Source organism: Carassius auratus, chromosome 45 (genome assembly GCF_003368295.1).
Source record: "Carassius auratus strain Wakin chromosome 45, ASM336829v1, whole genome shotgun sequence".
Taxonomy (NCBI): Eukaryota; Metazoa; Chordata; class Actinopteri; order Cypriniformes; family Cyprinidae; genus Carassius; species Carassius auratus.
This window is the reverse complement of record NC_039287.1, coordinates 1170621-1197209: the sequence shown is the minus strand read 5'-3', so window position 1 is coordinate 1197209 and position 26589 is coordinate 1170621. Positions and strand designations below refer to the sequence as shown.

The 26589-nt window shown below is 37.8% G+C and overlaps 1 protein-coding gene and 1 long non-coding RNA gene across 6 annotated transcripts in view; one reads left to right on the top strand and one right to left on the bottom strand.

Annotated features, from left to right (window-relative positions):
- LOC113062820 (SAM and SH3 domain-containing protein 1-like) overlaps positions 1–26589 on the bottom strand; it is a 64730-nt gene that overhangs the window by 17343 nt on the left and 20798 nt on the right. For all 5 annotated transcript variants that reach the window (XM_026232824.1, XM_026232821.1, XM_026232823.1 and 2 more), the window contains exons 2-7: positions 16650–16778; positions 6835–6885; positions 6567–6616; positions 939–976; positions 589–675; positions 63–175 (exon numbers count right to left, since the gene is read on the bottom strand). In XM_026232824.1, the coding sequence (XP_026088609.1) occupies positions 63–175; positions 589–675; positions 939–976; positions 6567–6616; positions 6835–6885; positions 16650–16694 (384 nt within the window). In that variant the 5' untranslated portion in view covers positions 16695–16778. The remainder of the gene's footprint in view (positions 1–62; positions 176–588; positions 676–938; positions 977–6566; positions 6617–6834; positions 6886–16649; positions 16779–26589) is intronic.
- On the top strand, positions 20849–22617 carry LOC113062822 (uncharacterized). The gene is made up of 3 exons (XR_003278595.1): positions 20849–20900; positions 21157–21162; positions 22372–22617. It is a non-coding gene; the product is annotated as an uncharacterized LOC113062822 (long non-coding RNA).

Here is a 26589-nt window from a genome sequence, read left to right as displayed (position 1 = left end):
CATGAATGTAAGCTAGGAAAGCTCATTTGTTTTACTGTTCGGGGATAATGGGATGTGTTTACCCGTGCCAGCGCCTCCTCCACTGTGATCATCTTCTCTTTCACCATCATCATCAGCTGGATCCGTTCTTCATCACTCATAGTTATCTCACTGGCCACATAGCCAATGTCCTCTCCTGGAGGATTAAAGGTCAAAGGTAAGTAACAAGAACAAGGGAAATCCCCTTTAGGTCAAATCACTCCATTCAGTGATAATCATACAGTCAAGATCATGTTTCAAAAACATATTTTGAAATCAGCAATATGACAACAGTGGTGCCATAAATTCATATTTGCAGGCAAAAAATAAAATAAAAATGTGGCCCTGTTTTACTCTTTCTGGAGTAAACAAACAGTATTAAAAAAATAATTGCATATTTAAGTGAAAGATGAAACTACTGCCACAATATTTATTGTTATTATTTCTTCCATTTGTAATTCTGAGTGGGCCATCTCTTCTCTCTTAGTGTCTCTGAACAATAAAAACAAGTGAACAAAGAGTTATGAAGGGAGGAAATATGAGAAAGCAGAGTGAGCTTGTTTTTTTTACCTTTTGACGTTTGCCTTGTGACCCCTTTCTGTGACTTTCGAAAGTTCTGCCAGAAGGATTTGTTTTTCTTCTTGTTGTCCCATTTTCCTGTTTGTGAAGAAAGCAGAAAGCCATCAGGGCCATCAAACCCATTAACTTTTGTACAAACAAACAAACTCTGAAATACCTAAATCAAACACTTTACAAAAAAGAACTGACTCTACATCTATTATCTAATCCCTATACTTCTGCCCATCTACAAAACAGATCTTTCAGTCTGTCAACAGAACCTTCCAGTCTGGAATAACACCAAATAATGCCACCAGAGCATCATAATAATAGCTGAACAGTTTTCACAATGGCACACAAACCTGATCCATCTTCAGAGCTGGACTTGTGCAGAGGAATTCTAAAGGAAAATATAGAAAAGAATAGAGTTAGAACATGTTCAATGAAACACTTCAACACTGAACATTACATTTCTCATGTATGGCCTCATCTCCTACTGACAGACAGGCAGTGTGTGTGTACCAGTGGTGGCTGGATTTGCGTTAACCAGAGGAGAGATAGAGAGATTTCTATGATCCGAGGCAGTAGAGGGCAGTGTGGTGCTGTTCACAGAGCATATGTCAGGCTCCTGAGGCTTACAGGGCACAGATGAGACAGTGAAACAAGATGAGGAAGACAGAAAGTGAGAGAGGGAGAAAAAGGGAACAAGAGCCACCGCAGGACAGACAGACACTGCCTGTTTATATTTCCACTTCTCTGAGGCAGTGCCTTTGGAAAATACCAAAAAATAAATAAAAATCTAACACACGCCATCACTCATTCATGACGGAGTCAAAACATAGCGCACCAAGAATCCACAGATTACATATCGATTATGACTAAATAAATTTGGCCTAATTAAATCCTACTATAACACAGACACATCACATTTCTCTAAACCACTTTAAACAAACTCTTATATACGAAGAGTTAAAGGGGCTAAACTCCTTACACTAAACGTATTAATTACATTTTATTACATTCAACAATTTGGTGTCAATATGTTTTTGTTTACTGGCCCAAATGTTTGGAGTCAAAACCACATTATTTAGCCTTTTTTTTTTTTACTGGACACCCCATCCTGATTTGGGAAAATATCCAGTGTTTACATTCCTATTTGCCATGTGACATGGATCATGTTGACTTTTTCATCCGGTCTGTTGTAAAATACTGTGTGAAACGGGGCCATGTGTTAACTGCCAGTGAGAGGAAACATCTGAACTGAGCAGACTTTCAACAAAACCTAAAATACAGAGGGAGAAGAAAATCTCTCAAATGTGTTGGTTGTACAGATGGGGACATAAACACAAGTATGCACGTTTATGTGTTGTGCTTTTCTTATTTGGATGGTGGATTCTTTTACTCATCCTTGGGTTAAGAAAACAATCTTAATCTAGTCTGCACTAATGTAAACCCTGAGAAAGACATGTAAGCATACACTAACATAAACTTTTGTGCACCTATGTGCTTAGGTCTGGTGTTCTCCACAGGAAGACAGTGTTTTTACCAGGCACTTGTGCTTAAATAATCATATGTGCATGTGTGTATGCTTTTTGTTTGCAAAGTCCATGTGTCCAAAATACTTCTATGACATACTCGCTACTAAAGCTATCAGTATACACACACTCAAGGGAACAGTGTGTGTTTGTGTTTAGTGTCAGGTCAGATTTTACAAGTCATTACCAGCTCTGTGTAAATGTGCTTAAAAACACAGATTCCTGCATATTTCAGGATGTCCACTGCACTCTGACCAAATAAAGACATCAAAGCTGCTCTTTTACTCAAGAGTGTGTTTGAGACACAAGGCATGACGGAGGCCTCCCTGAATTATAATTTCATTATACTGCCATGAAAACACAAACTTTCTCTGTTTAACCTCTCGTTCACTTCTCACAGAATCCAAAGGGAGTCTCCTGCTTGTATGCTAACTGCATCCCATGCTAGAAAGGCCTTTTTGAAGAGCAGCTCAGTAAATTAGGCTCCATTCAGTATTTCTGCTATTGACAGTTGTATGCGTGCAAGCATAGTGTGACCAGCATACAATAGAAGCATGTTACAGTCTGCCAGTTTCTTTCTTTCGTTTCACAGGGTGTATTGTGTCTTTACTGGTGCATGTCTAGCAGAATATAAGCCCTGCTAGCTGCATTCCTTCACTGCGAGTGACTGCCATGTCCACTATCTCTGAAACAGAGGAATCCTTGGCTTGTTGAGATTGTTATTTGAGAATGTGATGGAAGAACACTTCACACTGGAATATTTACTTTCTCCACAAGCTTCAACTGTGTCCTTCCATTTAGGGTTTTTTCACACCAGGAAAGTCCGCTAGTTCACTTGCTTTGGTCCGGACCATATACTATGTTGATTTCTTTTTTTTTTTTTTTTTGTGCAATTTGCTTTCACACTGCCCTTTTTTGCAAGTGAACCAACAATTGTAAACAAAACCACATGTGTGCTAAGGTCATCCATTCATTGTACAGAAATTTTCAAGCAGGGAAAAACAGGAAGTTCAGAAACAGGCTTCTGAACAGGCTTCTGAAAACATGGAGATTTTTCGTAGTGCAATTGTTATTATTTTACTAATTTTCTGTCATCAGCTACAAACGCAATATGAAGACACTTATGAACATCAGAATAGACAATGTCTTCTATACGATGTTTTAACAAGGATTTTGCGAAGACAGAAGTGCTGGAAGATGACAGAACACCGGCGGAGAAAGCATGCTCTTATGCCTATCATGGCATACTGACAATGGCACTGCGCAGAAGACGGATTAGGTATAAAGAAATTGAAAGTGAAACTTAAACAGCATGCATGGGAAAGCGATTGCAGGCTTTAGCAAGTGTCCGCTAACTGCGCGATCACCTGTAAACACCCACCACCACAATGTGATTTGTGGGAGGACGCTCAAATCGTCCTCTCCTTCATCCTATTGCTGAATTTGCTAAACACATCCACATTTTTGTGCATCTTCTCCAGACTCTTTGTAAATTTGTAAATTTTGGGCCACAATTTTTTTTCAACCACTCAGACATGCAATTAAAAACTTGAAACTGATTATTGGGCTGCAATATGAATCAAAATAAAGTTGATTAAATAAATACATATTTATTTAATATGCAAAGAATATCTCACTAAAGGTGCATTAAGCGATTCTTGAAAAATGCTTTTGACCACAGTGTCGGACCGAGTCCCAAAACACACTCACAGCCAATCAGCTGTAAGGGGGGTGTCTAGTAAAGAAAGGGAGAAGAGAGTGCTAAGTGAGTGCACAGGACAGACATTAGCAGATCGATTATAGATAGCGAGAGATGGCAGATAAAAAAAAAGTGGAAGATTTCAGGGGAACAAAACATTAAAAAGAAGGTTTATGATCAGGCAAGAGATAGGACCCGCTTATATATCGGAACAGCTTCCAGTGGTAGAGAGAACTCAAGGAAAGAATTGGATGCCAAGGTTGCTTTGTTTCTTCTTGATAGGTGAGTTACTTGGATTTTGCTTTTTCACACAACTTTTCTGTTCAGCCATTCAGCCATCATCGCTGCCAGGGTTGTGAATGTACATGTGGGGCAGAGTTATTAAAATAGGGGCAAAATCTTGTTAGGTTATGGGCGTGTTTGTTTTGGTGTTTTCAAATATCAGCATAATTTTAGTACTGCTTTGAGTGTGCTTGTTTAAATCATAGGTATACTTAACCAAATTTGCTCCCAATATTCATTTGTGAATCTTCAACATTTAAAGGATTCACTTCGTTTATAGAATGTGGTTGTCAATTTCCTTTACAACCTGAACAAAATGGTATGAAAAGAAACTTATTAGCTTTTATTTAAAATAACAGACAACTGTGTTCTGTTTCTGTGAATGTAGCCAGCTTGCCTAATGTCTTTGCATATTATCAGAAATTTCCTTCTAAAGTGTGAGATCAGTCATATTGCACACGTCTTCACTTCACTATTGAATAAGAGGAACATTATGTTGTTTTCATCAGTGATGTATCACTACAGTGATGCATGTTCACTGCTCTTTCAGAGCTGGGAATGGGCTGACTTCCTCTTTCCTCTAGTCAAACTTCTGATGAAGAGAAACACAGTTCTATCCCAGGGTGCACCTGGTGTCCTGCGATTGCTTGGTTTGCTTCCTTACACCTGGCTTTGGAGTTCAGAACACATACGATTGAGCACAAAATCACATATACAAAGATCGCAAAGGAAGCTTCCAGGAAATGACCTTCACTAGAGGTCATGGCAAATGGAGCTTGAGGGATTTCCTTAAAGCCACACACACTTTAACACTTACATTTTCTCTGTGCCCAGTTACATTTCTACCACCTATAATTCAGTAAAAAAGCAGGTAAAAGCTACTTAAAGCTACTTAAAAGTTTTTTATGATTCTTTGATTAATACAAATTTCAAAATAAAAATATATTTGAAATCGAAACATTTTGTAACATCACAAAGGTCTTTACTGTCAATTTTGATCAATTTAATGTGCCCTTGCAGAATAAAAGGATTAATTTCTTAAAATAAATAAATAAAACTTTTGAATAATAATGTGTATTTGGAGAAAGACTCATAAAGCCAACATAAGACACATCAAGGCGGAAAGAATAAAAGCTGTTCTCACAGAATACATGAAGTCAGAATGAAACAGAAGCAGCATCAGATCTTGGTTCTATGTTTCAGTTGTTGACTGGATTTTAAAATGTGGGTGATGCACTCAAAAGTGAAGGCAGGTGAACCTGAGCTTGCACGAGTAGTTTTAAATGTACTAAATGATTGTAGAAATCCTGTAAATGTCACCAGAGAGAAACCTGTTTTTACCGGAAGGTCCAGTGTGCGTGGCTGAATTGTTCACAATAAAATCTATAATATGCATTTATAAAACAAATAGGATGAAATTTCATTCCATTCTGAATTTAAAGGGACAGGGACATAAAATTATATATATATATATATATATATATATATATATATATATATATATATATATATATATTATGCAGTGGGCTGCAATGTTATTTAATTCCCACTGTTTTTAGATAGATAGATTAAAGAGTTAAATCAACTAATGTTTTAAAATATAAATATTGACTGAAATTTTTAAAAAATCCCCCCAAAAATAAAATCAAAAGCTAGTTTCACAGCCATTACAAAGCATAATACCAGTCAAACCCAGGCACATGTGCACAGGACTGCAGAGACATACAAATGATGAAAGTTCTGTCAGCTCCATTTGTTTTGCATTTATCTAAGCATTCTACTTCTCACCAGAGAGTGTGGATGACGGCAGTAGAATTTAATCTTCCCATGGCATGTGAATTGCTCAACCCTATCGGAGCAAACCAAAGTCCTCTAGTATCCTGAAATTCACAACATGACTAATACATTTTATATTAAGTAAACTGACCCTTTGACAGTTACATAACTGTGTGGGCACAGATGATGTCATGTGCATAGTGTTAGGTTTATTTAAGCAATAATGCTAAATAAAGTTCATTTAGTCAGCTTGACTAACTCCCTCGTGTACTATAAACTCACAGAGTCTCACTGAAGTCTGAATTTATTTATTCCCATCTGTAATCAGTGAGTTTCATCTTAAACATCTAAGAACAATGGACGGAAGGAAGGAAGCCTGAAAGCACCAAGATGACAAGTAGTAAAACGGAGGAATTCACACCCATTCATACACACACACACACTTACATTCAGTGGTAGATGGGGGATGGAAAGACCTGATGTGTGTGAACATATATCTGAGAGGTCAGTAGTCACATTCAAGTCAGACAGCCTACAAATTATCCTTTAGGTTTGGGTAAATCATTCAGCTTATGGTTTAGATATGAAAAACTATCCAGGATCTGATTCCTTAGTATTGTTTATCTTTGTAAAAAAATTTCCACGCCTTTTGAGACACAACCAGCTACTAAACATTGAGTGCACTGAGATTTTCTTACTTTCTCTCAGACTCTGGAGTGGACACCTCACTGTCGATGCCAAATGATTCCTGTGTACACAGACAGCACTGCAGTTAATAACTGCAATCAAACAACAATTTTAATCACCGATAACACACAAATCACTGTAATCTGAGCATGCAGTCAGCTGATTTATAACTGAGGCATTGTGAATGAAAGTGTGTTGTGTTAAAACAGTGAGTTATGGTGATGACATCAGGTGTGTGACTGTCTGAAAAAATATGCACAGCACTGTGGGTCGACTGACCTGGATGTCTGAGCATAGCTGTGATGAGCTGAAGCTGGTGTCTGCTTTTTCCTGTAAAACACACATAAAGAGAGGGTTAGGAAGAAGGACACACAAACACACACTGCCACTAATACAGGGCCACAGACCCATACATGCCAAGAACTTGCTTTGTGATTAAGAATGCCACACCCCCTGCCCCCTGCACACACATCACCCAAGGCACACTGAACCTGCCGGTCCTGTGCAGTTGCTCAAGAAAGCAAAAAAAAAATTAAAGTGGAATGAACTAAACATACTGGAAATACAACACATGTGAACCCTGGTACAAACCACAAGCTAACATAGTCGATCAGCACCTTATCATATAAGAAACATAGTCAAAATATAACACCAAAATAATAGGACTGGAAAACATTGATATGCATCTTAATCAGGTTCACTGAAATCTTGTTGAGATGCCTTTTGGTTAAAATTAAATTAGTTTTTTTTTTCTCCTTTATATATTAATAAAACAAAATGTATTTATACAAAATATTTAATGTATTTTGACGTGTGTGTGTGTTTGTGTGTGTATATATATATATATATATATATAAATAACACACAAAAAAACAAAAGGCAGTCTTAGTATGAAATACAAATACAAACACATTTATTTTATAGTAAACTTAAAAATAAAAAGCTAATATTCACTACTACTTTCTTTGTTTGCCTCTTTAAGAAAAATCGGATAAATCGGATATTGGATAAAAAAATGAAAATGAAAAAAAAAAAAAAATGAAAGCATTTTCATCATATTCAAATATTCAAGGCTTTTATTTTGGCAGGTTGCCGGCAAGTAAGTATACGCGCTTCCGGATTTAGCACTGTGGCTGTTTAAAGAGCGTCAGTGGATAAATGTCACAGTTTTGCATTGTGCTTTGAAAACGGCATGGCAAAGCCTAGATTTATGCTTTCAGGTTGAAAATAAAACTTATATAGTGTGTATATTTGTTATCTAAAATGGCAATTGTGTATTAAAAGCTGTCAACCATGTTGGTACGCAAATGCGCTGTCGGAACATTTATATAATGCATTTTCTATTTTGGTCGCGCATACGGACCACTTATGTGCACCCTGTGTGTGTGTGTGTGTGTGTATATATATATATATATATATATATATATACACACACACACACATACACATATATATATATATACACATACATACATACATACACACACATGCCAAAATGAACTTGGCTTTCTTTAAAATAATTAAAATTGTTCTCAAAATATGTAATCATTAAATACATCGTTTCTTCGATGACAAAGACAAATGATGTCTTGAGTTCAAATTCAAATATTTTTAAAGGGGTAATAAGCCTGTAAATCAAGAAGAACTTGAACTTCACAGGTAACCTCATCATGTAGGAATCTTTCCACCCCAAGTTGTCTGTTTGGTTTTTTTCCTGGCCGTGGTCTTGAAGCGACAGGTCTGGTAGAATAGCCTAGTTGAGGATAAGCTTCTTTTATTATTTTTTAGCAACCCTGAAGGAACCCTGAAGGGTATGGCTACGTTCACCCTGCAGGGCTTAATGCTCAATTCCGATTTTTTGAAAAAATGTGATTTTTTTGCATGGCCGTTCCCATTTCCAATTAAATGCGACCTTTTGTGATCTCCTGTGTGAACGTGAAATGACCCAGAATTGAGCCGCATGTGCAGAAGAGTACTCAACGGTGAACGACCTCACTCGTTGTTCGCAGAAGTAGCTAACGTTAAACATGGATTTTTGTATTTGGCTCGGAGGCTTTTTATTTTTCGCTGGCATTGGAGCCAGGATCGTCTGTAACCACGCTCGGCCATTTTGCTGGAAATGTTTTCGTAAACCGCCCGGTTCCGATAAGAGCCCTTGAGTTTGGCCTGAATAGAGCGGTCAACCCAAATATTAATTAAATCTGTGACCTCGCTTCCCTTCCATTGACTGGTCTCAGCAGCATCGTCCGCCATGGTTGTTGTTTATTTTCACGTTCCCGCCTACTTCAACGCAGAATTATGAAGTAGTTAGCGTATCAATGACATGCGGGTCGGATACATGTGGCCTGGGCGTTCAGACGGAGGTCGCATCTCAAAAGATCGGATATGTATCGGATTCAGAACCACATACCCAAGTGGCCTGGGTCACATTTGAAAAGATCGGATCTGTGTCGTTCAGACTGTCATGAAAAGATCAGATACAGGTCGCATGGGGCAAAAAAAATCGGAATTGTGTCGTTTCAGCCTATGTGTTATCAGCCACTCAGAGCCCTCAGTGGAGGCTGATAGGAACATGTACTTTTGTCTCCAGTACACACTCTGTATCACTGCTCGCTCATTCTCATTGCTCACTTCTCAAAACCAAGACTTGTGCTCATGCAATAACCTCCACACATCTGTGTTTGTGTGAAAGTGAGAATCAGCAAAAAAAACTAAAACAAACTAATAGTCCCAAGGCTTCTGTAAAATGCACTGCGAATGAAATTAACTGCTGAAAAATGTATTAAAGGGGGGGGGGTGAAATGCTATTTCATGCATACTGAGTTTTTTACACTGTTAAAGAGTTGGATTCCCATGCTAAACATGGACAAAGTTTAAAAAATTAAGTTGTACGTTTGAAGGAGTATTTCTGTTCCAAAAATACTCCTTCTGGTTTGTCACAAGTTTCGGAAAGTTTTTTTTTGAGTATGGCTCTGTGTGAAGTTAGATGGAGCGGAATTTCCTTATATGGGTCTTAAGGGCACTTCTCCCGAAAGAGCGCGCGCTCCCGTATAGCACAGCAATGAGAGGCTGAGCACAGAAAATCACTGATCAGAGCGAGAGCATCGCGAAATGTCACAAAAGGAGTGTGTTTTTGGTTGCCAGGGCAAGACAACCCTGCACAGATTACCAAAGAAAAAACAGCATTAAGGGACCAGTGGATGGAGTTTATTTTTACAGAGCATCAACGGAGTTGTGCAAGTGTTTGTGTTTGTTCCCTGCATTTCGAAAATGCTTGTTTTACAAACAAGGCCCAGTTTGACGACGGATTTGCGTATCGTTTATTTCTTAAGGATGATGCAATCCCAGCGAAAAAGGGTCACGATCGTGTGTTGGAACCGCAGACGGTGAGTAAAACTGCTTCAAATATCTCTGCCTCCTTGTTAGTGCGTCCGCCTCCCATCAGAGACCCGGGTTCGAGCCCCGCTCGGAGAGAGTCGTTGCTGCTGCTGCTCTTGTTCAGTTTCAGCTTCGGGATCTGATTCTGGATCATAAATAAACGGCTGAATCTGACTGTTAGCCATGGTTTGTTTTGGATAATGTTTTTTTCCTCAAGGTAATGTCAGCTTCCAAACGCTCTCAACGCAAAAGCCTACTGGCGCTCGTGATTCTTTAGCTCCGCCCACACGTCACGCCTCCAGTCGGTCGTGTGTTTCCGGGAAAAATCGGTACAGACTATCTTTCTCTTATGAATATAATAAAACTAAAGACTTTTTGGAGTTATGAAGGATGCAGTACTACTCTATAGGTACTCAAGATTAACAGGATATTGAGTGAAAATGAGAATTTCACCCCCCCTTTAAATATAATTATGACAGAATGTTGACAGACATATACTACATCCATGTTTGGGTGAAAAGGCCCCCTAACACGAACACCAGGATCTGATCACACGTAGCCCTTTGATGTATGTGGAGGGTGGACAGCACAGTGGAAAATGTGTCCAGACCCTCAGTTATCACAGTATTACTCTTCAAGCCTCTTTTCCTGCAAGTGAAGCGTTTTTTGTCAGAGAAAAGCACTGTTTTTAGGCCAGGGTGGCTGTTAGTGTGTTTTTTTTATATGTGCCACTCTGTCCATCTGCTTTAGCACTCAGTGGTGTGCTAGTAAAGTCCAGAAGCTTCTAAGTAGTAAATCATACGTTGTGCTGTAAAAGTGAAGTCATCCAGGACAGAAAGAGAATTTACTCACTCACTCACTGTTGCGCTCTCACTCTCACACACTCACACACACACACACAGAGTGGGCAAGTTGAAGTTGTTCCCATATGAGCACACACTGGCCAAAGTAAACACACACACACACACACACACACACACACACAGAGGTCTGTGTTCTGTATCATCAGCAGCAGGGCATCAACTACCCCATACCCACTGGGCACATGCTCCTATTGGCACACACTGCACAATCATCTGTACACAGTACACTGCTGCCAGCCGTGTCATCTAAAACACACATCCACACAACACCACACACAAAGAGATGCTCTGTGTGAGTGTTTGCTCACTGACACAGAACAACAGACACACACTCATAAGCTTCACAACAACTTGCATTGGTCATGTAAGTACATATCTACACATGCTGTATACAGACACTCTTGACATAGTTAAGTTCAATGTGTGTTAATTTTTACAGCACTATATGGGACATATCTAAGTGTAGAGCAAATAGACAACCACTTAATGACTGGCTATATAAAGGTAATTGTGAGGTCCAGCAGCTGATGGTTGATGAGCGACTGTGTGTCTGGGACTGTATGTGCATGTCTGGATTTGACCCTACACATGCTAAAGATGAATTTGGCTTAAAAGGAAGCTTACTGTCACCTACTACATACACCCACCCACTCTAATATATACAGATCAACAAAGTGTATTCACATTAAAAACAACAACAACAACATGAATGAATGAATGAATAATGCATTTATATAGCACTTTGTGTATAGTTGTACACCCGAAGCGCTTTACAAACTAAAATGAATTTGACAAAGTATTTAAGCTCTTTACAGCAGACTCTTTCAGGCAGACATGGTTATATAACAACAGAATAATATTTCAGGTTAATTCTGGGGTCATGTGGAACATCTTTTACTGTGAACAGACACTGAAAACACCAAATCACGTGTAAAAGAAAAGTGCTGCACTTCACTCTGCAGTGCATATATTTTTTCATCACACTGATCACAGCTTTTGGATGCTGATAATTGAGCCAAATCGTGATTTCAGTTTTTTTATAAATTGTGCAGCTGTAGTAAATTACACCCGGGACAAAAGAAATATTAAAATGTTACATGCATCAGTGTCATTAGATTTGTTCCAAAATCTTACAAGCTCCAGTTCTTATGCTTGAAGTACCGTTTTTAACTTAGCAACAAGAAGATAACATCAAACGCCACTGGAAACAACTGAGCATCTTACAGCAAAACAGGCAGCTGCAGGCAGCTTTTCCAAAACCTTGCGATTATCTATTTTGTCCAAAAAAGAGATACAAACACAGACAGAAATGTGGCGGGACGGCTGGCACAGCAACATCAGGGGGAATAAACAAACTGAAGGAGGCTAATGAGGTGTTTTATACAAATTCAAACAGAGTCTCAGTTTGCAGGGCAGGACACACACAGTCAGGCTGGCAGCAAAAACGTCTGGGTGGGTAGATGCGCTCGCACATGGGGTGAATCTTGACTCCTACTGGAGAGACATTTGGTTGAGTAACAGGTAGATAAAGTGTCATCGTAGAACCAGACTAACCATTCCTACTGCTGTAACACAAACAAAACACACACATACACACTCACAGTGTATGAAACTTAGTGGGTACATTATTCCAGTATTCCAGCTATGTGGTTTCGACCTGGAAATACCAGTCAGCGGGAGGAAAGACGCCGTTTCTCATGCTGGAATAAACACTCCAAATACACAGGCAAGTATTCGATGTTCGTTTCAAGAAATAATTGGGCAACACTGAACACAATCTTTGCACATCACCTGCTGTCTAGTGTGTATGTATGTGGGTCCCCCCTCAAACAAAGGTTCACTTCCATAACATGACCTACTTTCAAACCAACAGGAATAAAATCAAAATGCCACAATACGCCTTTGTGTAAACCACAACAAGTCTGAGCCTGAGTCTGAGAGAGGGACACAAGAGCTAAAAATCATTAAAGTAAAGGTTGTGCCTGGGTCTTGACTAAAATGATTCTTTTAGCAATTACATAATTAACATGTTGAAATAGAGTTCCCCCAAAACATATCAACCTCAAGTGTTTAGAGTAACTCACATTAGCAACGCTGCTGAGTTGGTAAGTTTTATTAGAAATGTGACAGTAGCTCAGCCACATGCATTTAGATTGAAATTGCTATTATATAAACATTAAATACATTAATATATAAATAAATTAATAATTATAAACAAATGACAAAACTTGATTAAATAGCTTCATTACAATTAGCAACATGCAGTTATTAAATTATAGTGTAGCTGTCATCCAAAGGGTCACTTACTGTCACACGACTTCTTTTGGTACAAAAATGTCATTAATCATCGAGCAATATGATTCGATTTTATGTCTAAAGTTTAAACTTATTTTTACATTTTAAATCTACCAAAGAGAAGCCATTCAGCCCATTTTCTGTTATTATTCTGCCTTCGAAACTGATGCCCAAGCTGAAAACTAACAATGCTTTCCACAGCCCGTTTGTCTGGCAAATGGAATAAAGGAGAGTGAATCTGTTTGAACAGCTGAAAAGAAAAATGGCAAAATAGCAGCATGGCTAGTTGGTTATGTAAAATGATGGGTTTATCTATTCAACACATTGAGTCGAGGATGTTTTGTTAACTCTTTGTAATCAGGGTAGCTCTTATAAAAGCACAGTAAGATAGAGAGGAAGAGTGCTGAGCAAATGTGGAAGCCTGAACTGGCCCTGTCAGCTCTCTGTGGAGATATCTGAGGAAATGAAACAGAAATCAAACCTCAAATCAGATTGGGGAATGTCTAGGGTAATTGAGAGTGTCTCAGAATAAACCAGAAAACAGAAATAAGAGAAGAGAAAGTAACAGCTTCAAATAGCACAGAGACTTCACCTCTGTCAGAAAGGAAGAGGCTGGCTGGCAGTGAAGGGGAAACCATGGGCCTCATTTGATTCTGTTCAGGATACAAGTCCTTCGCTGTGGATTCCTGAATGTGTTCAGAGATATATTCTAAGTATGAATAGACCACAACATTCGTGCCTCGTTCACAATAGCCTTCAGTGTTGCCTCTGGTTAAACCGGTAACCTTTCCCCTCTTTTGGGTTGAGGGGAGAAAGCCAAGGGCCCATTGCCAGCTTGGCCTCTAAAACAGGGTTACGTGCCTTTGGGAAGAGGTTAGCTGGGTGACACTGTTTATGGAAATTAGTGAGAGGATATGAGGAGGAAGAAAAGGATCAGAAAGAACAGAGAGAATACTGAAAGACATGGACTAGTATTTTGACTTTTCTGAAGCACCAAAAATTTAAAAGGTCACGTAAATGTAACTTCTCAAGGCAAAGCTGAAATCAATCTACCAATCAAGATGAGGATAATCACCTGTTACTGCCCTCAGACTGGACAGCAGCCACTCAGCTCGGACATAATGAGTATCCCCTTTCTGTTTCATAACTTCTATTCTTCCCCAATTAATCTAGCCCTGACAGAGTCTGGAAAGAGCGGTGTAAATATGACAAATAAATGAATTAGTAAATTAGTAAATAAATCCTACATATAGGTTTGGAAGGATATGAGATCAAATAGAAGAATGCTGAGTTTTCTAAATCTTCAGTTCAACCCGTGTAGACCTGCAGAGTCCCACACTTGCATATGGAATGAAAAATACCTCCTAGAAAATTTCCTCTGTTATCCATACCATTCCTCATCCCATTAACCGAATCTCCCCAGCCAGCAGCTACTCCAATGTCCCCATTTCCTTTCCATGATACTCCCCAAGAATGGCACAAGACTAGCAACACTAAATACATAAAGAGATGACCTACTTGGCCCACTTGACACTCCCTTCGGCCCCATTAGCCTCAGACTAAAGCCTCCTTTGACAGTCATCACCCTCTGCTTGGGATTTATAGCAACATCCCTTGATGCATTACACTGACAAATAGGAAGACTTATTTTTGCACTCAACTCAATGTCAGATCTGACTCCCACTGCAGGGGCTTTATCTTGTCTTTGTTGGTAGCTATCTTAAGCTTGTGCTAATTAAAGGGGTAGAGATATGGTAATAAAGTAAAGAAACTTAAAAAGTGGCATTTTAATAATAGATAAAGCACTCAATATTTATAAAGTGCACTCTGAAAGAACACTAGCATTGAAAAGGCATGGATCAGGATTACTAAAACACAGCGGAGTCACAGTGCTGATTTAGATGGGATGATACAGCCAGGTTTTGTGCTGTGCTCAGTCCTTTATTAATCAGTTTTAGCTATAGTACGGTTTAAACACAGCACAGGGTGTGGAGCTGGATACTGGATTAGATGAGATGAATAAAACAGAGCAAAGAACGTATAAAGGAACATATGAAACCCATATGTTATATCAAACCCATATGCCATTCTTACTTCAGTGGAACACTGAAATATTTGAATATTTTTTACACAGCTTTATCCATATAACAGTAATGGAGGAAAAAATGAATAAAATTAATGATACAATAACAAATATAAAGATCATTATGTACCGTAGTGGTCACTATTTAGGGCATACCATGTTTATTCATACTTCACATGCATACACATCTTTTGTTAAAAGATTGGATATAGGTTTGGAATGACATGAGACTGAGTAGATGTAAATTAGCTGTTTTAGGATGTTTTGCAGTAAAGGCAATGCTAATTCTTAGCAGTAGCAGTGATTTGGTGTAGTGATACTGGACAGTGGTGCACAGTGGAATTCTGTACTGTCCATTCCAGAAATTCCAAGATAAAATCCATTGAAACAATTCAACACAACCGTGCACCAAACCTTGAGAAAGACTGGTTCCTGTCTGAGGCATGCACCACAGCTGAGCACGACTTTCAGAATGTTTTCTTTCTTTCTTTCTCTCAAAATCCCCTCACTGGACCGTGCCAACCCCAGCTGCATGTTATAATGAGTCTGGCGGTCTCTTGGCAACCCTGGGTGGCCCACTACCCTACATCCATGAGAACATAGACACTTTGAGATGCAGATGACAAACGCACAGCACTGACAGAACCGCAGACAATCCAAACACGTATGGAGAGAGGGCAGGGGGTGAATGCATTTGTCTTCATTTTGTAATGGTTAAAGACAAGCGTTTCCTTCTATTAGCTCATAGGTTCACAATGGCCATTCTGTAGCACCAAGTGACGAAAGAAAGAAATTAATTTTGTGATTAACTGTGCTAGTGATTCATTGTCCCTGGAACATAGATGGAAGGGAAACTATTGCACTGGTTTATGAGTAAAACAACTGTTTTATGAATAAAACTGCCTGCAAAAACTAGTAGGCCATACAGTGCTAATAGCTTTAGCATTCAATTTTCTAATTCATTAAAACTCAAGTGTATAAAATTGTATGTAGGTCAGAGAGTGAAGTTTGTTTTGGCCACACAATCAAAACCTATAAACGAGATAATTACTTTTAAGTATTAAAATAAATACTTTTCAGAAAGCAAAACAACTTCTGCAGAATACATTTCAGTACATTAAGGTTAAATAGAATTCTCAGATTTTTTTGTTTTTTGTTTATGGTGCCGTGGCCGATATGATTGGACCATGTGACTAAAGGGTTAAAACTCAAATTCCACCTGACCCAAAAATGTGTTTTACAGTGCTAATGACAACCAGATTCACTCATCTGGATAAAATGCCAAGGCAGTAAACATGCTAAGATTAATTAAATCCACAGGGAGTTTATATATAAACAATTCTTAAGAATTTTCTAGGGAAAAGTTGATTTAATAAAATGGTTGGTCATTCTAGAAAACAAACACACACAGCTGTAGAAATGCAAGTCTACAATTTAGGCTGTATGTCGCAGCAAAACTTTCAGACTGAACTTACCATGTCTAGCTCTTGAGAGACTTGCCGCTTGCGTAGTTCCTCCATCCGCTCACTGACTTCGCTGAAGTATGTGTTGTAGTACTCGGAGTACTCTTGTGCCAGGTCATCTATATTACCCAGAGAGCCATCCTACAGAAACAGATATATGTGTGAGACAAGCTTTGATGGCTTTTCATTAAAAATGACACTTTGGCAATAAATGTAATCTCTCATTGATAAGCCTCCCTCCCTTTACAATTTCAGAAACACAAACAAACACAAGAGGAGCTGCAGGAGAGCTTCATTAAAAACGTATCACTGGCACACAATTTTAATCAGGATCGCAAGAACGGTGCCAGCCAAAAAGACTTAACACACTAAGATCACACTGCACACTTCTGCTGCGATGAAGCAAACTTACACAAACAAGCTTAACTAAACATATAACCCTCACATTCCATTACTTTCACTCCACACACGATACTCTGGGCTAAGACCTCAGGATTTTTGCTGGGCTTTTGTGAATTTGTGGGGTTATAATTTCCATGCTACTGGTTTACCGAGAAGTTGTCCATTTGTTGAGATGCCACGTACATGGGCCAAGGATGGCTCAATCTTAAAAACCAGTCAATAATGTTTCACACTGAGTGCCATGATTGCCAGAAAAAAAGTTGTCATTTATAATCATTTAATATAAAATTAAATAATTTTTGTTTTTGAAACCTAGTTACTGGTTCTTTTTTTTTTTTTTAGAAATTATAATATTTAATTAATTAATTTTTTGTGGTGAGAGTCAAAAAACAATTTCACAAGGCAAGTAAGTTTAAGTTTTTATGTCCTGATGGCATTTTCAGTGCAACCCGTTCATATTTATAAACTCAACACACATAAGCGACGAAAGGCCTCTCTTACTGCCCAGCGCTTACGACCTTCCCTGACCTTTGCAGCTGTCTTGTAGTGAGTGCACATATTCAGCTGTGGTGCTGCCTGGCTCTGAATTCACTTCAGTGTGAGTGAGTGTGGGTGTATCCTATTTTTCTACAAGCTCGTGACATACACGTAACAGCAAATGACCTCAGACTGCTGCTAAAAGCACATACAATAAGAAGTTCCATTACTCAAAACTAGATATTAGCTTCTTTAGAAAACTATCAATACCCCAGCAGCTGCAGGTGGCATAGTTTCTTTTCCTAAATGGAAGAGTTACATTTAAAAGCATGTTTGTTGGATCTAAGTTCTAGGCCATGATGGATCTCTCCTGCTGTTGTATTAGATGCCCTTTAAAGTACTGCTGAATGAAAAGTCAAACACAAAGGCCTTTTTCCTGCTCAGGACCATGCAGACAAACACATATATCCTGTCATTGTGTGTACGGACCAGAGGTAGGAAGACGAGGGCCTCACACCCCCCCACTGCTAAAACTGTTGTGTATTATAGACATGGACTTAAGCAACTAGGGCTGCGCTTGTGAACAACAAAAATCACTTCAGGCTTAGGACATTCAACTCATGATAATGCTGTTGAAATTTGAAAACTCATTTTAACAGTGTAGTTTGAGTTCTAAATAAACAATGTATCATGTATAATATTCAAAGGGTTAAAGGTTTTCTCATTCTTCACAAAATGTTTCTTAATCTGTTCTAACGAAACTCAGAACAGATGATCTCGGAATACTGAGACTCCCAACGGAACGCTGCTCTACGTGAGAAATTCCAGCTTTTGCATTCCAATCTACTGGCCTACAAAGCACATCCAGCTTTTAGACAAAACATGATGTGAATATATGAGACTGGTTGTTAGATGCGTAATAAAATAAATGAAATAAATAAAAACACATCCTCCTTCCTCCAGGATATTTGATAAAGAGAGATAGAACAGCTTAACTGAGACTAAATAAAAACTTTACAACATCAACTAGGCCACAGGGTTTTTTCTGTTGCCATTAGCCAAGCTTTTTCAAGTACATACTGTTGGTTGGGATGGTAATGACAGACCAGAAGCTGTGCTTAGCTCTGAGTGATGGGTGGAAGGGCCAAAGCCTTCATCCAATAACATATTCCAGTCTTAATCTGGTCTCATAACTTTATATAATTTTATTATATAGAAAGCAAAGACACAAGCAAGCTAGAAATCAAGATGCACTGAGGGAAACACTTTTTTTATATTTTAGGAATATAAAAATAAATTTTAACTCAAACCTGGAATTTACTAACAGCAACTAAGGAAAGAAAATATACATAAACAACCGTTCGTTCTGGTCCTAAAATCTGATTGGCTGAAAAGGATTGCGTTGTTAAGAAAGAATTATGTAATTCAATTAATCAGATGACTAACTAAATGGTGAATGAGAGAGTTTATCTGTCAGTCATCTCATTTGGCGCCAAAAACATTTATTTGTATAAATTAATTGTATAATAATTGTAATTACATAATGATTTTCAAAAGCTGAATTACCTTTCATTTATTTGTTAAAATATGTATAACTCGATATTTTAACTATTAGTCGATTAATCGTATTAATAATCGTTAGATTAATCGATTATCAAAATAATCATTTGATGCAGCCCATTTTGTATCACTTTGCTTCCAGTATTTCTCACAGTGAGTCTCATGGCGGACGCCCCAATCCACAAATATAAGTAATACTGTCTTTGTGGAATGTAGTTTTAAGAGTTTTTTTGGGAGGATGATAATGTACTTATTTGTATAATAATATGTGGTTTGTTAATAAACATAAGTCTATTAGAAAATTTGCTTAGCTCCAGGGTGTCAGCTGGTGTTCAGCGCTCATGAACCCACCGAGAGTGGCCTTACCTTGGCCAGATCTCCTTAGGATTTGCCGCTGGCTCTGATGTCTCTATAGTGATTAAACATGACAAATAATACGTTTTGGGTAAATCTAACGGACAGTCTATAGTCTAATTAATCTATTATTTGCTCCAGAGCAAATAGTTTTAATATTTTTCAACAACAGCTGTAAGATGCAGCCAACAAATGCACTGGGCAGTGCTGTTATCGGAAATCACCCTTAACAAATGAAGGGATAGTATGACAACGATATTGCTTTCCTTGGCAGACATTCAAACTAATGTTTTATTGTGAATATGAGATTGAGCTGAAGAATGAATGCTGTATCAGATGCAGGTAATCACACTCGCTTAGTCCATCCCTCTCTCATAAAACTCTACACTAGATAATACAGTGAGCTTAATGCAGTAATAAACTTTCAATGAAGCTACTCAACGTTCTTTCATTACTAGTTCAAAAGTGACGTTTTCAAATTAGTAACAGAGGCTTGGGATAATTTTTCAAGCGATACTGAAAACCTTTATCAGCCAGTTCAGACATGATCGATTAGGGTTGTGGCTAAACTCTGCAGGACAGTGGTTCTGCAGGAGCAGGGCTGAAGACATAGGTTATATTTAATAATATATATTATATACATGAGGAACAGGCCATCAGTCTATCATCTATCTTCAGGATGAAACTGAGCAGCACGGAGAGCAGCAGTGGCCTTTGATCTGAATTAGTTCAGCTCCATCTGTACAGCACATGCCTCCAATATTCTTATTCCACACATTCCAGGCCTCTGCTGCAATCCTCTACTTTAAAAGTGAGTGAGTTTGGGTCTGCCGCTTCCAACTAATTCAAAGCTCATAACTCGTCTGTCTGTATCGGAGGATGTTGAGGACAGAAGATTTTCACCTCTAACATGAATGTAGCTCCACATGAGTTGAGAGCTCTAAAAAGAATAGAGGGAATAAGTGACATAAATCACTGTTTGAGAACAAACTACAGCACCACCCAAACTCTGCTGTTCAGCCTATAAAGCTGGACATTTAAAACTCCCAAAGCAATATATCTGTCTGGAACTAAAGATTCAGGGTAAACCATTTCCTATCACAAATTAATGCAGACCTTTTTACACCATTTGTAGATACTAGGGCTGCCAAAATGACTGAAAAACTAAATTCAAAATTTCTACTTACACTGTTAGAAATGTCTGTAAATTTAACAGTATTTAACTGTAAAATGAACTGTATTTTACTGTAGGACAGTTATACAGCATATTACTGTATTTTAAAGTTACATTTTGGGGAATACCCTCTTGGCGACACTAAATTACAGTATTTTTAATTTACTGTAAATCTAAATACAGTAAAGAAAAAATGAGCGCGAAACCTGACCAATCACAGATCAAGTTTTATTTCCCACTTGGAGAAAGAAGAAAACAAGACACACAGATGCGAAAAGAACCAGTCAGATGCAAAGGTGGGTACAAATATTACTTCTTTTACTTTAAATATATTATATCTTTGGTTTAACTAAAACAAAAATATAAATAAAAAAAACGCTGCCACTGAACGGCGCGCAGTCACCTCACATTTATGCTGTGAAGAGAGCTAGAGAGAGTTGTGGTGACACTGTGCAAACATTCATATTTCTTTCCTTTCTTTCCCTTTTCTGAACGTTTCACCGTCAAAATATGGACATTAACGGGTCTCTGCCTTGGGTTTGACCACTCCAGGAGCTGGTGAGTGTTCATGTCAACTGTTAGCCGAACAACAAAGCTTTCGTGGATTTAGCTTAAAGTCAGTCGGATTTTTTCCCGCTATTATCGCTTGCTGTTAACTGATTACCACATATAAATGCACGTCATGCTTGTAGTGCTAGAGTAAAACCCGCAATGTTCGTGTCGTGTGCAAACACTGGCGTCTCTGTGGAGACATTATACACCTTTATTAATCATGCCAAAGGGCATAAAAACACGGCGAATTTAAGGTTTTCGTGTGCAGTTCCTGAATGCCCATACACTTTCCAAAGCCTCTCCGCCCCTCAGTCTCATATTTAACGTTACCTTAAACACATAAAGTTAAGGAAACTAAACAACCAAGAGAAAAATATGTCTACTTCAAATGTAACATTTGTTCTGTACATCAGCATCGGGAGAATAACATCATCTCGTTCGCGAAAATGCGCCGCAAATGGCACAGAACATAATGGAAATGTTTTCAGGGGACCCCAGTAAGTGACGAACCCGACTGTGTACATCCAATGCGCGATCAACGGCTGTCCGAATTCACTCACTCGTTTTCATTCACAGCTTCAAGTGAACCGTATTAGTGGACTAATGTAGAAATGAGTGAATGAGTGTTAAGGGGGCGATTTCGGATTTAGCCAACGTAATTTCCTCATTATTTTAACCTGGGATGTTCTCATATCAGCTTAATAGCTGTACTTAGGACATAAATGTCTTATTATTGCTGTTAAAATAACTGTTGCAAATAAATACATTTTATACAAAAAAGTTTTCGTAATATGCTTTATTTATCTGTGTGTCTCAACTTTAAAATTAGCTGTTTCATCTTTGGACCCTACATTACCTTAAATTTCTTACCTATGAAACTTATTTAAACATAACATTACAATTTTTTTACAATGTTACTAATGTATAGATTAATATCTCACCCTCATGTTCTTTTTACATTTTTTATATTGCATATAAAGTTGTATGTCATAAATATGTAATCTCTGTATTTTTTGCAAGAAAACAAAAGTAGACGTTGAGTACTAAACATGCTCCATCCGGGTTCGTCACATATTGGGTCCCCTGGAAATATTTCCGTTGTGTTCTGTGCCATTTGCAGTGCATTTCTGTATTTGGTTGTGTTGTGAATATTTGGTTGTTTTGTTAGACATTTTTCACATCAAATGATCTAACTTTTTTTTCTGTTATGTAAAGGTTAAATGTTAACCCTGACAGCAGCAAGTGCTCCTCAAAGTTCCACGTCATCAAAAGAAGTGGGAAGATGGTGCAAAGGAAGAACTCTGGTCTGAACCCTCATGTATCCTCCTTCATTAACGGGATAGTTCACCCAAAAAATTAATTCACCCATTAATAACTCACCCTCATGTCGTTCCAAACCCGTGAGACCTCAATTTATGTCCTCTGTCCCTCCATTGAAGCTGTGTGTTCGGTCTGCTGTCCATGTCCAGAAAGGTAAGAAAAACATCATCAAAGTAGTCCATGTGACATCAGAGGGTCAGTTAGAATTTTTTGAAGCATCGAAAATACGTTTTTGTCCAAAAATAGCAAAGACTACAACTTTATTCAGCATTGTCTTCTCTTCCGTGTCTGTTGTGAGAGAGAGTTCAAAACAAAGCAGTTTGTGATATCTGGTTCGCGAACGAATCACTCCATGTAATTGGATCCTTTTGAACCAGTTCACCAAATCGAACTGAATCATTTTAAATGGTTCGCATCTCCAATACGCATTAATCCACAAATTACTTAAACTGTTAACTTTTTTTAATGTGGCTGACACTTCTGAGTTCAAACAAACCAATATCCCGGAGTAATTCATTTACTCAAAAAGTACACTGACTGAACTGCTGTGAGGAGAGAACTGAAGATGAACACCGAGCTGAGCCAGATAATGAACAAAATACTGACTCGTTCTCGAGTCAGCCATATTAAAAAAGCTTAAGTAATTTGTGGATTAATGCGTATTGGAGACGCGAACAGTATAAAATGATTCAGTTTGATTTGGTGAACTGGTTCAAAAAGATCCGGTTACATCGAATGATTCATGAACTGGATATCACAAACTGCTTTGTTTTGAACTGTCTCACAACAGACCCGGAAGAGAAGACAATGCTGAATAAAGTCGTAGTTTTTGCTATTTTTGGACCAAAATGTATTTTCGACGCTTCAAAAAATTCTAACTGACCCTCTGATGTCACATGGACTACTTTGATGATGTTTTTCTTACCTTTCTGGACATGGACAGTATACCACACACACAGCTTCAATGGAGGGACTGAGAGCTCTTGGACTAAATCTAAAATATACTGTGTTCTGAAGATAAACGGAAGTCTCACGGGTTTGGAACGACATGAGGGTGAGTTATTAATGACCTAATTCTGATTTTTGGGTGAACTATCCCTTTAAGGAGTTTCTGGATTTCAGCTGGCAAAACTATTAAGCTACTAAGAGCAAATACATTCTACACAGGAGTTTTCTGAATTTGTAAATTTTTAAGATTGTTCTTATGACTGAATCTGTTCATGTCTGTTGTTTTAAAATGCTCTTAATATGAAACTTTTATGTATAAATGAAATGTATTCAAGTTTTTGGAAAACTGAAAGTACAATCTGCAAGAATATTAAAATGTTATTTCAAGTATTACAATTTAACTATTAAACCAATAAAAGAAGTTAAACAGTCTTTTGTTTCTTTTTATAGTTTTTACTACTGAGACATGAGACCTGTTGAAATACAATAATTTGTAAAGTTTTACAATACATAATAAAAGTGAACCAATTACAGTAAATTTCACAGTGTAAAGTAATATTTTATTGTATTAAAATATATAAAAGGAGAAAAAAACATAATTGTGTTTTACAGTAAAAAAATATATTACTGCAAATGCATTTACAGCAAGTTAAATGGTACTGTAAATATGAATACAGTATTTTTACTGTAAGTTTAATTTACAGTAAGTTACTGGCAAACTGCTGCCAGTAAGTTACTGTAATTTCTACAGGAAATTTTTTACAGTGTAAATATTATCAAAATTCGAATTTTATTCTAATTTAAGAGACATAGTTTCAGTTGGGAGGGGGGGGGGCTTTTGGCTTCTCTCCTGAGGCCACAAGATATTATGCACATTTCTTCAAAGCGTTCTTAAACGTTTATAGATTTCCCTCTAGAAAACCTAATAAATATGCGTTGTGTGTGAACGGCTTGGTTTCAGTTTTGACGTAATCAATATCTTCTCCAAACTGATGCTCTCATTTTCCACAATATACTGAATGAACAATGCAGCAGTGCCGCGTCTAGTGGATTCAACTGGACAGGCTAACAAAAGCATTGAAATGCTATGACACTTACATCATTGTCGCATTTCGTGCAACACTGATAAGACTGCCTGATGACAGCTGATGCAGACCGAAAATTCAAATGCAACAAATTTTTTAATGAATATAAAAAATTAAATTTTTTTGACAGCCCTAGTAAATACTAATCTTAATCCAACACAGACTGTTGCCGTTTCACTGTCCTATCTCAGCCAGTAATGTGGATATATCTGAACTACCTCTATTAAAGTTGGTTAGCCACAAAGTAGGTTAGTGAGATGAAATGGAAACAAAAGAAAAAACGTAAGCTACATCAGACTAAGCTCCTCAAACCTTGGCTCTCAGCAGGTGTCAGCCAACTCTTGTGTTTATGATTTCCAGCTGGAACAACATTCATAGACTGATATAAGTATTAATAATTCCTAAATTGTTTGCTCTTTTGCATTGACTTTTTTTGAAAAAAAGGAAGTGAGACATCAGTCACTGTAGCACAAAAGAGAATACTACACCTCAGTTCTGTAGCTCTGAGATTTTTTTACTCACTGTTGACTCCTCAGAAGTATACACCACCTAATTACAGTTCAGTTCTCCAGAATTTTTTTTTGTTTCCAGCACAGGGACAGAAATGAGAGGAACGGGTCACAATGACTGGAAGAGAGACAGGTCCCACATTATGCAATCGAACAAGAACTTTTTACAATAAAATGCACTGAATAAGATAAACTGTCTGCCCAGAGAAGCAAACCACAAATTCACACTTCCTTCAGATGAAACTGCCATCGTTCAGCAAAGCCATTTGATGTGGCCACTGTAACAAATATAAAGCTATGCTTGGTATGAGGCAAAGAAAGAAAATCAAGGAAAGAAAAAAAGTGACAGTGTTAAATACAGAGTGAGATGATGCATTTTCCTCTGACAGAAATGAATTTGAGCTCATCAATTAACCTACATTGCTTTCAGTTGTTCAGCCTACCTGCTCAGAAACAGCATTATGGGACACAAAAGTCCTTAAAGGGGAAAGGTGTATTTGATTATCCCTCTACACAACTGATAAAGAAAACATTAACTGACTTCTGGCCATTAGCAGATTCTTCCGATCACTTATGCCTGAGCTTTGCAAAAACAATGCAACATCAGGACATTTCCCCAGCTGGCTCTTTTACTTCGAGAGAAATCAATTTATTAATTTTTTAGGCAAAAAAATTAAAATAAATCTTGAACGACCTTAAGGAAAAAAATAAAATGCATTCATACAGAGAATCCACTGTAAAATGAGCGAGCAGATCCGATAAGAGCCGTTCTTTTCACAACACTCAAATCAAAGGAAACACATTTCATTCTGAATGCAGCATGAAGACTACAGAGCCATTAGTGTTTTGGGCACAGTCCTGAATCCAGTGCTTCTGCACTGTGACAAATGTGTTTACTAATTCCAGGGATTCATGAGAAGCATGCATTGCACATGGTGTTGACGGCACTTGAGGATTAAAAAAAGAAAAAATACAGCAGTAGTATTTAGTTAATATGAGAACTAGCATTCCCTATTCTTTTTCTATTCAATCTACTCGTTTTTGTTTTATCCATTATATATAAAAAAACCTTGCTACTGTGTTAGGCAAAGAAAGAAAGAAAGAAAAAGTTGAACATTTTTTCTTTCTTTTTTTGGGTTGTTCAGTTGTTTGTTTTTGTAAATGGAGATTAAATAATATGCCTTAAGTAAAGTTACTATTCCTTGAATAATGAGTAACACCATAACCCACAAAACAAGTTAAATGTGTCCTTTTCCAGAAACAGAGAACATCACAAGTCTGCTTTTGTTTTCTAGTACTTCTCATGATAAATGCTAATGCCCAGTCTCTAAACTTGTCCTGACACAATTACTAAGCACAGACTAAAAGTTACACACTCAGAAAGCATGTCTGTATCAAATAGACCAGAATAGGGCCTTTCGCACCACAGGAACTTTTTCATAGTACCAGAACTAATTGTGAAACTACCCACTTTTTGGGGTTTTCGCACGGCCAAAATTGGTTGTGATTTTAGAACTGTACTGCCTTTTTTGAGAACCAAAATTAGCTCCTACTCCGGAGCAGGGTCTAAC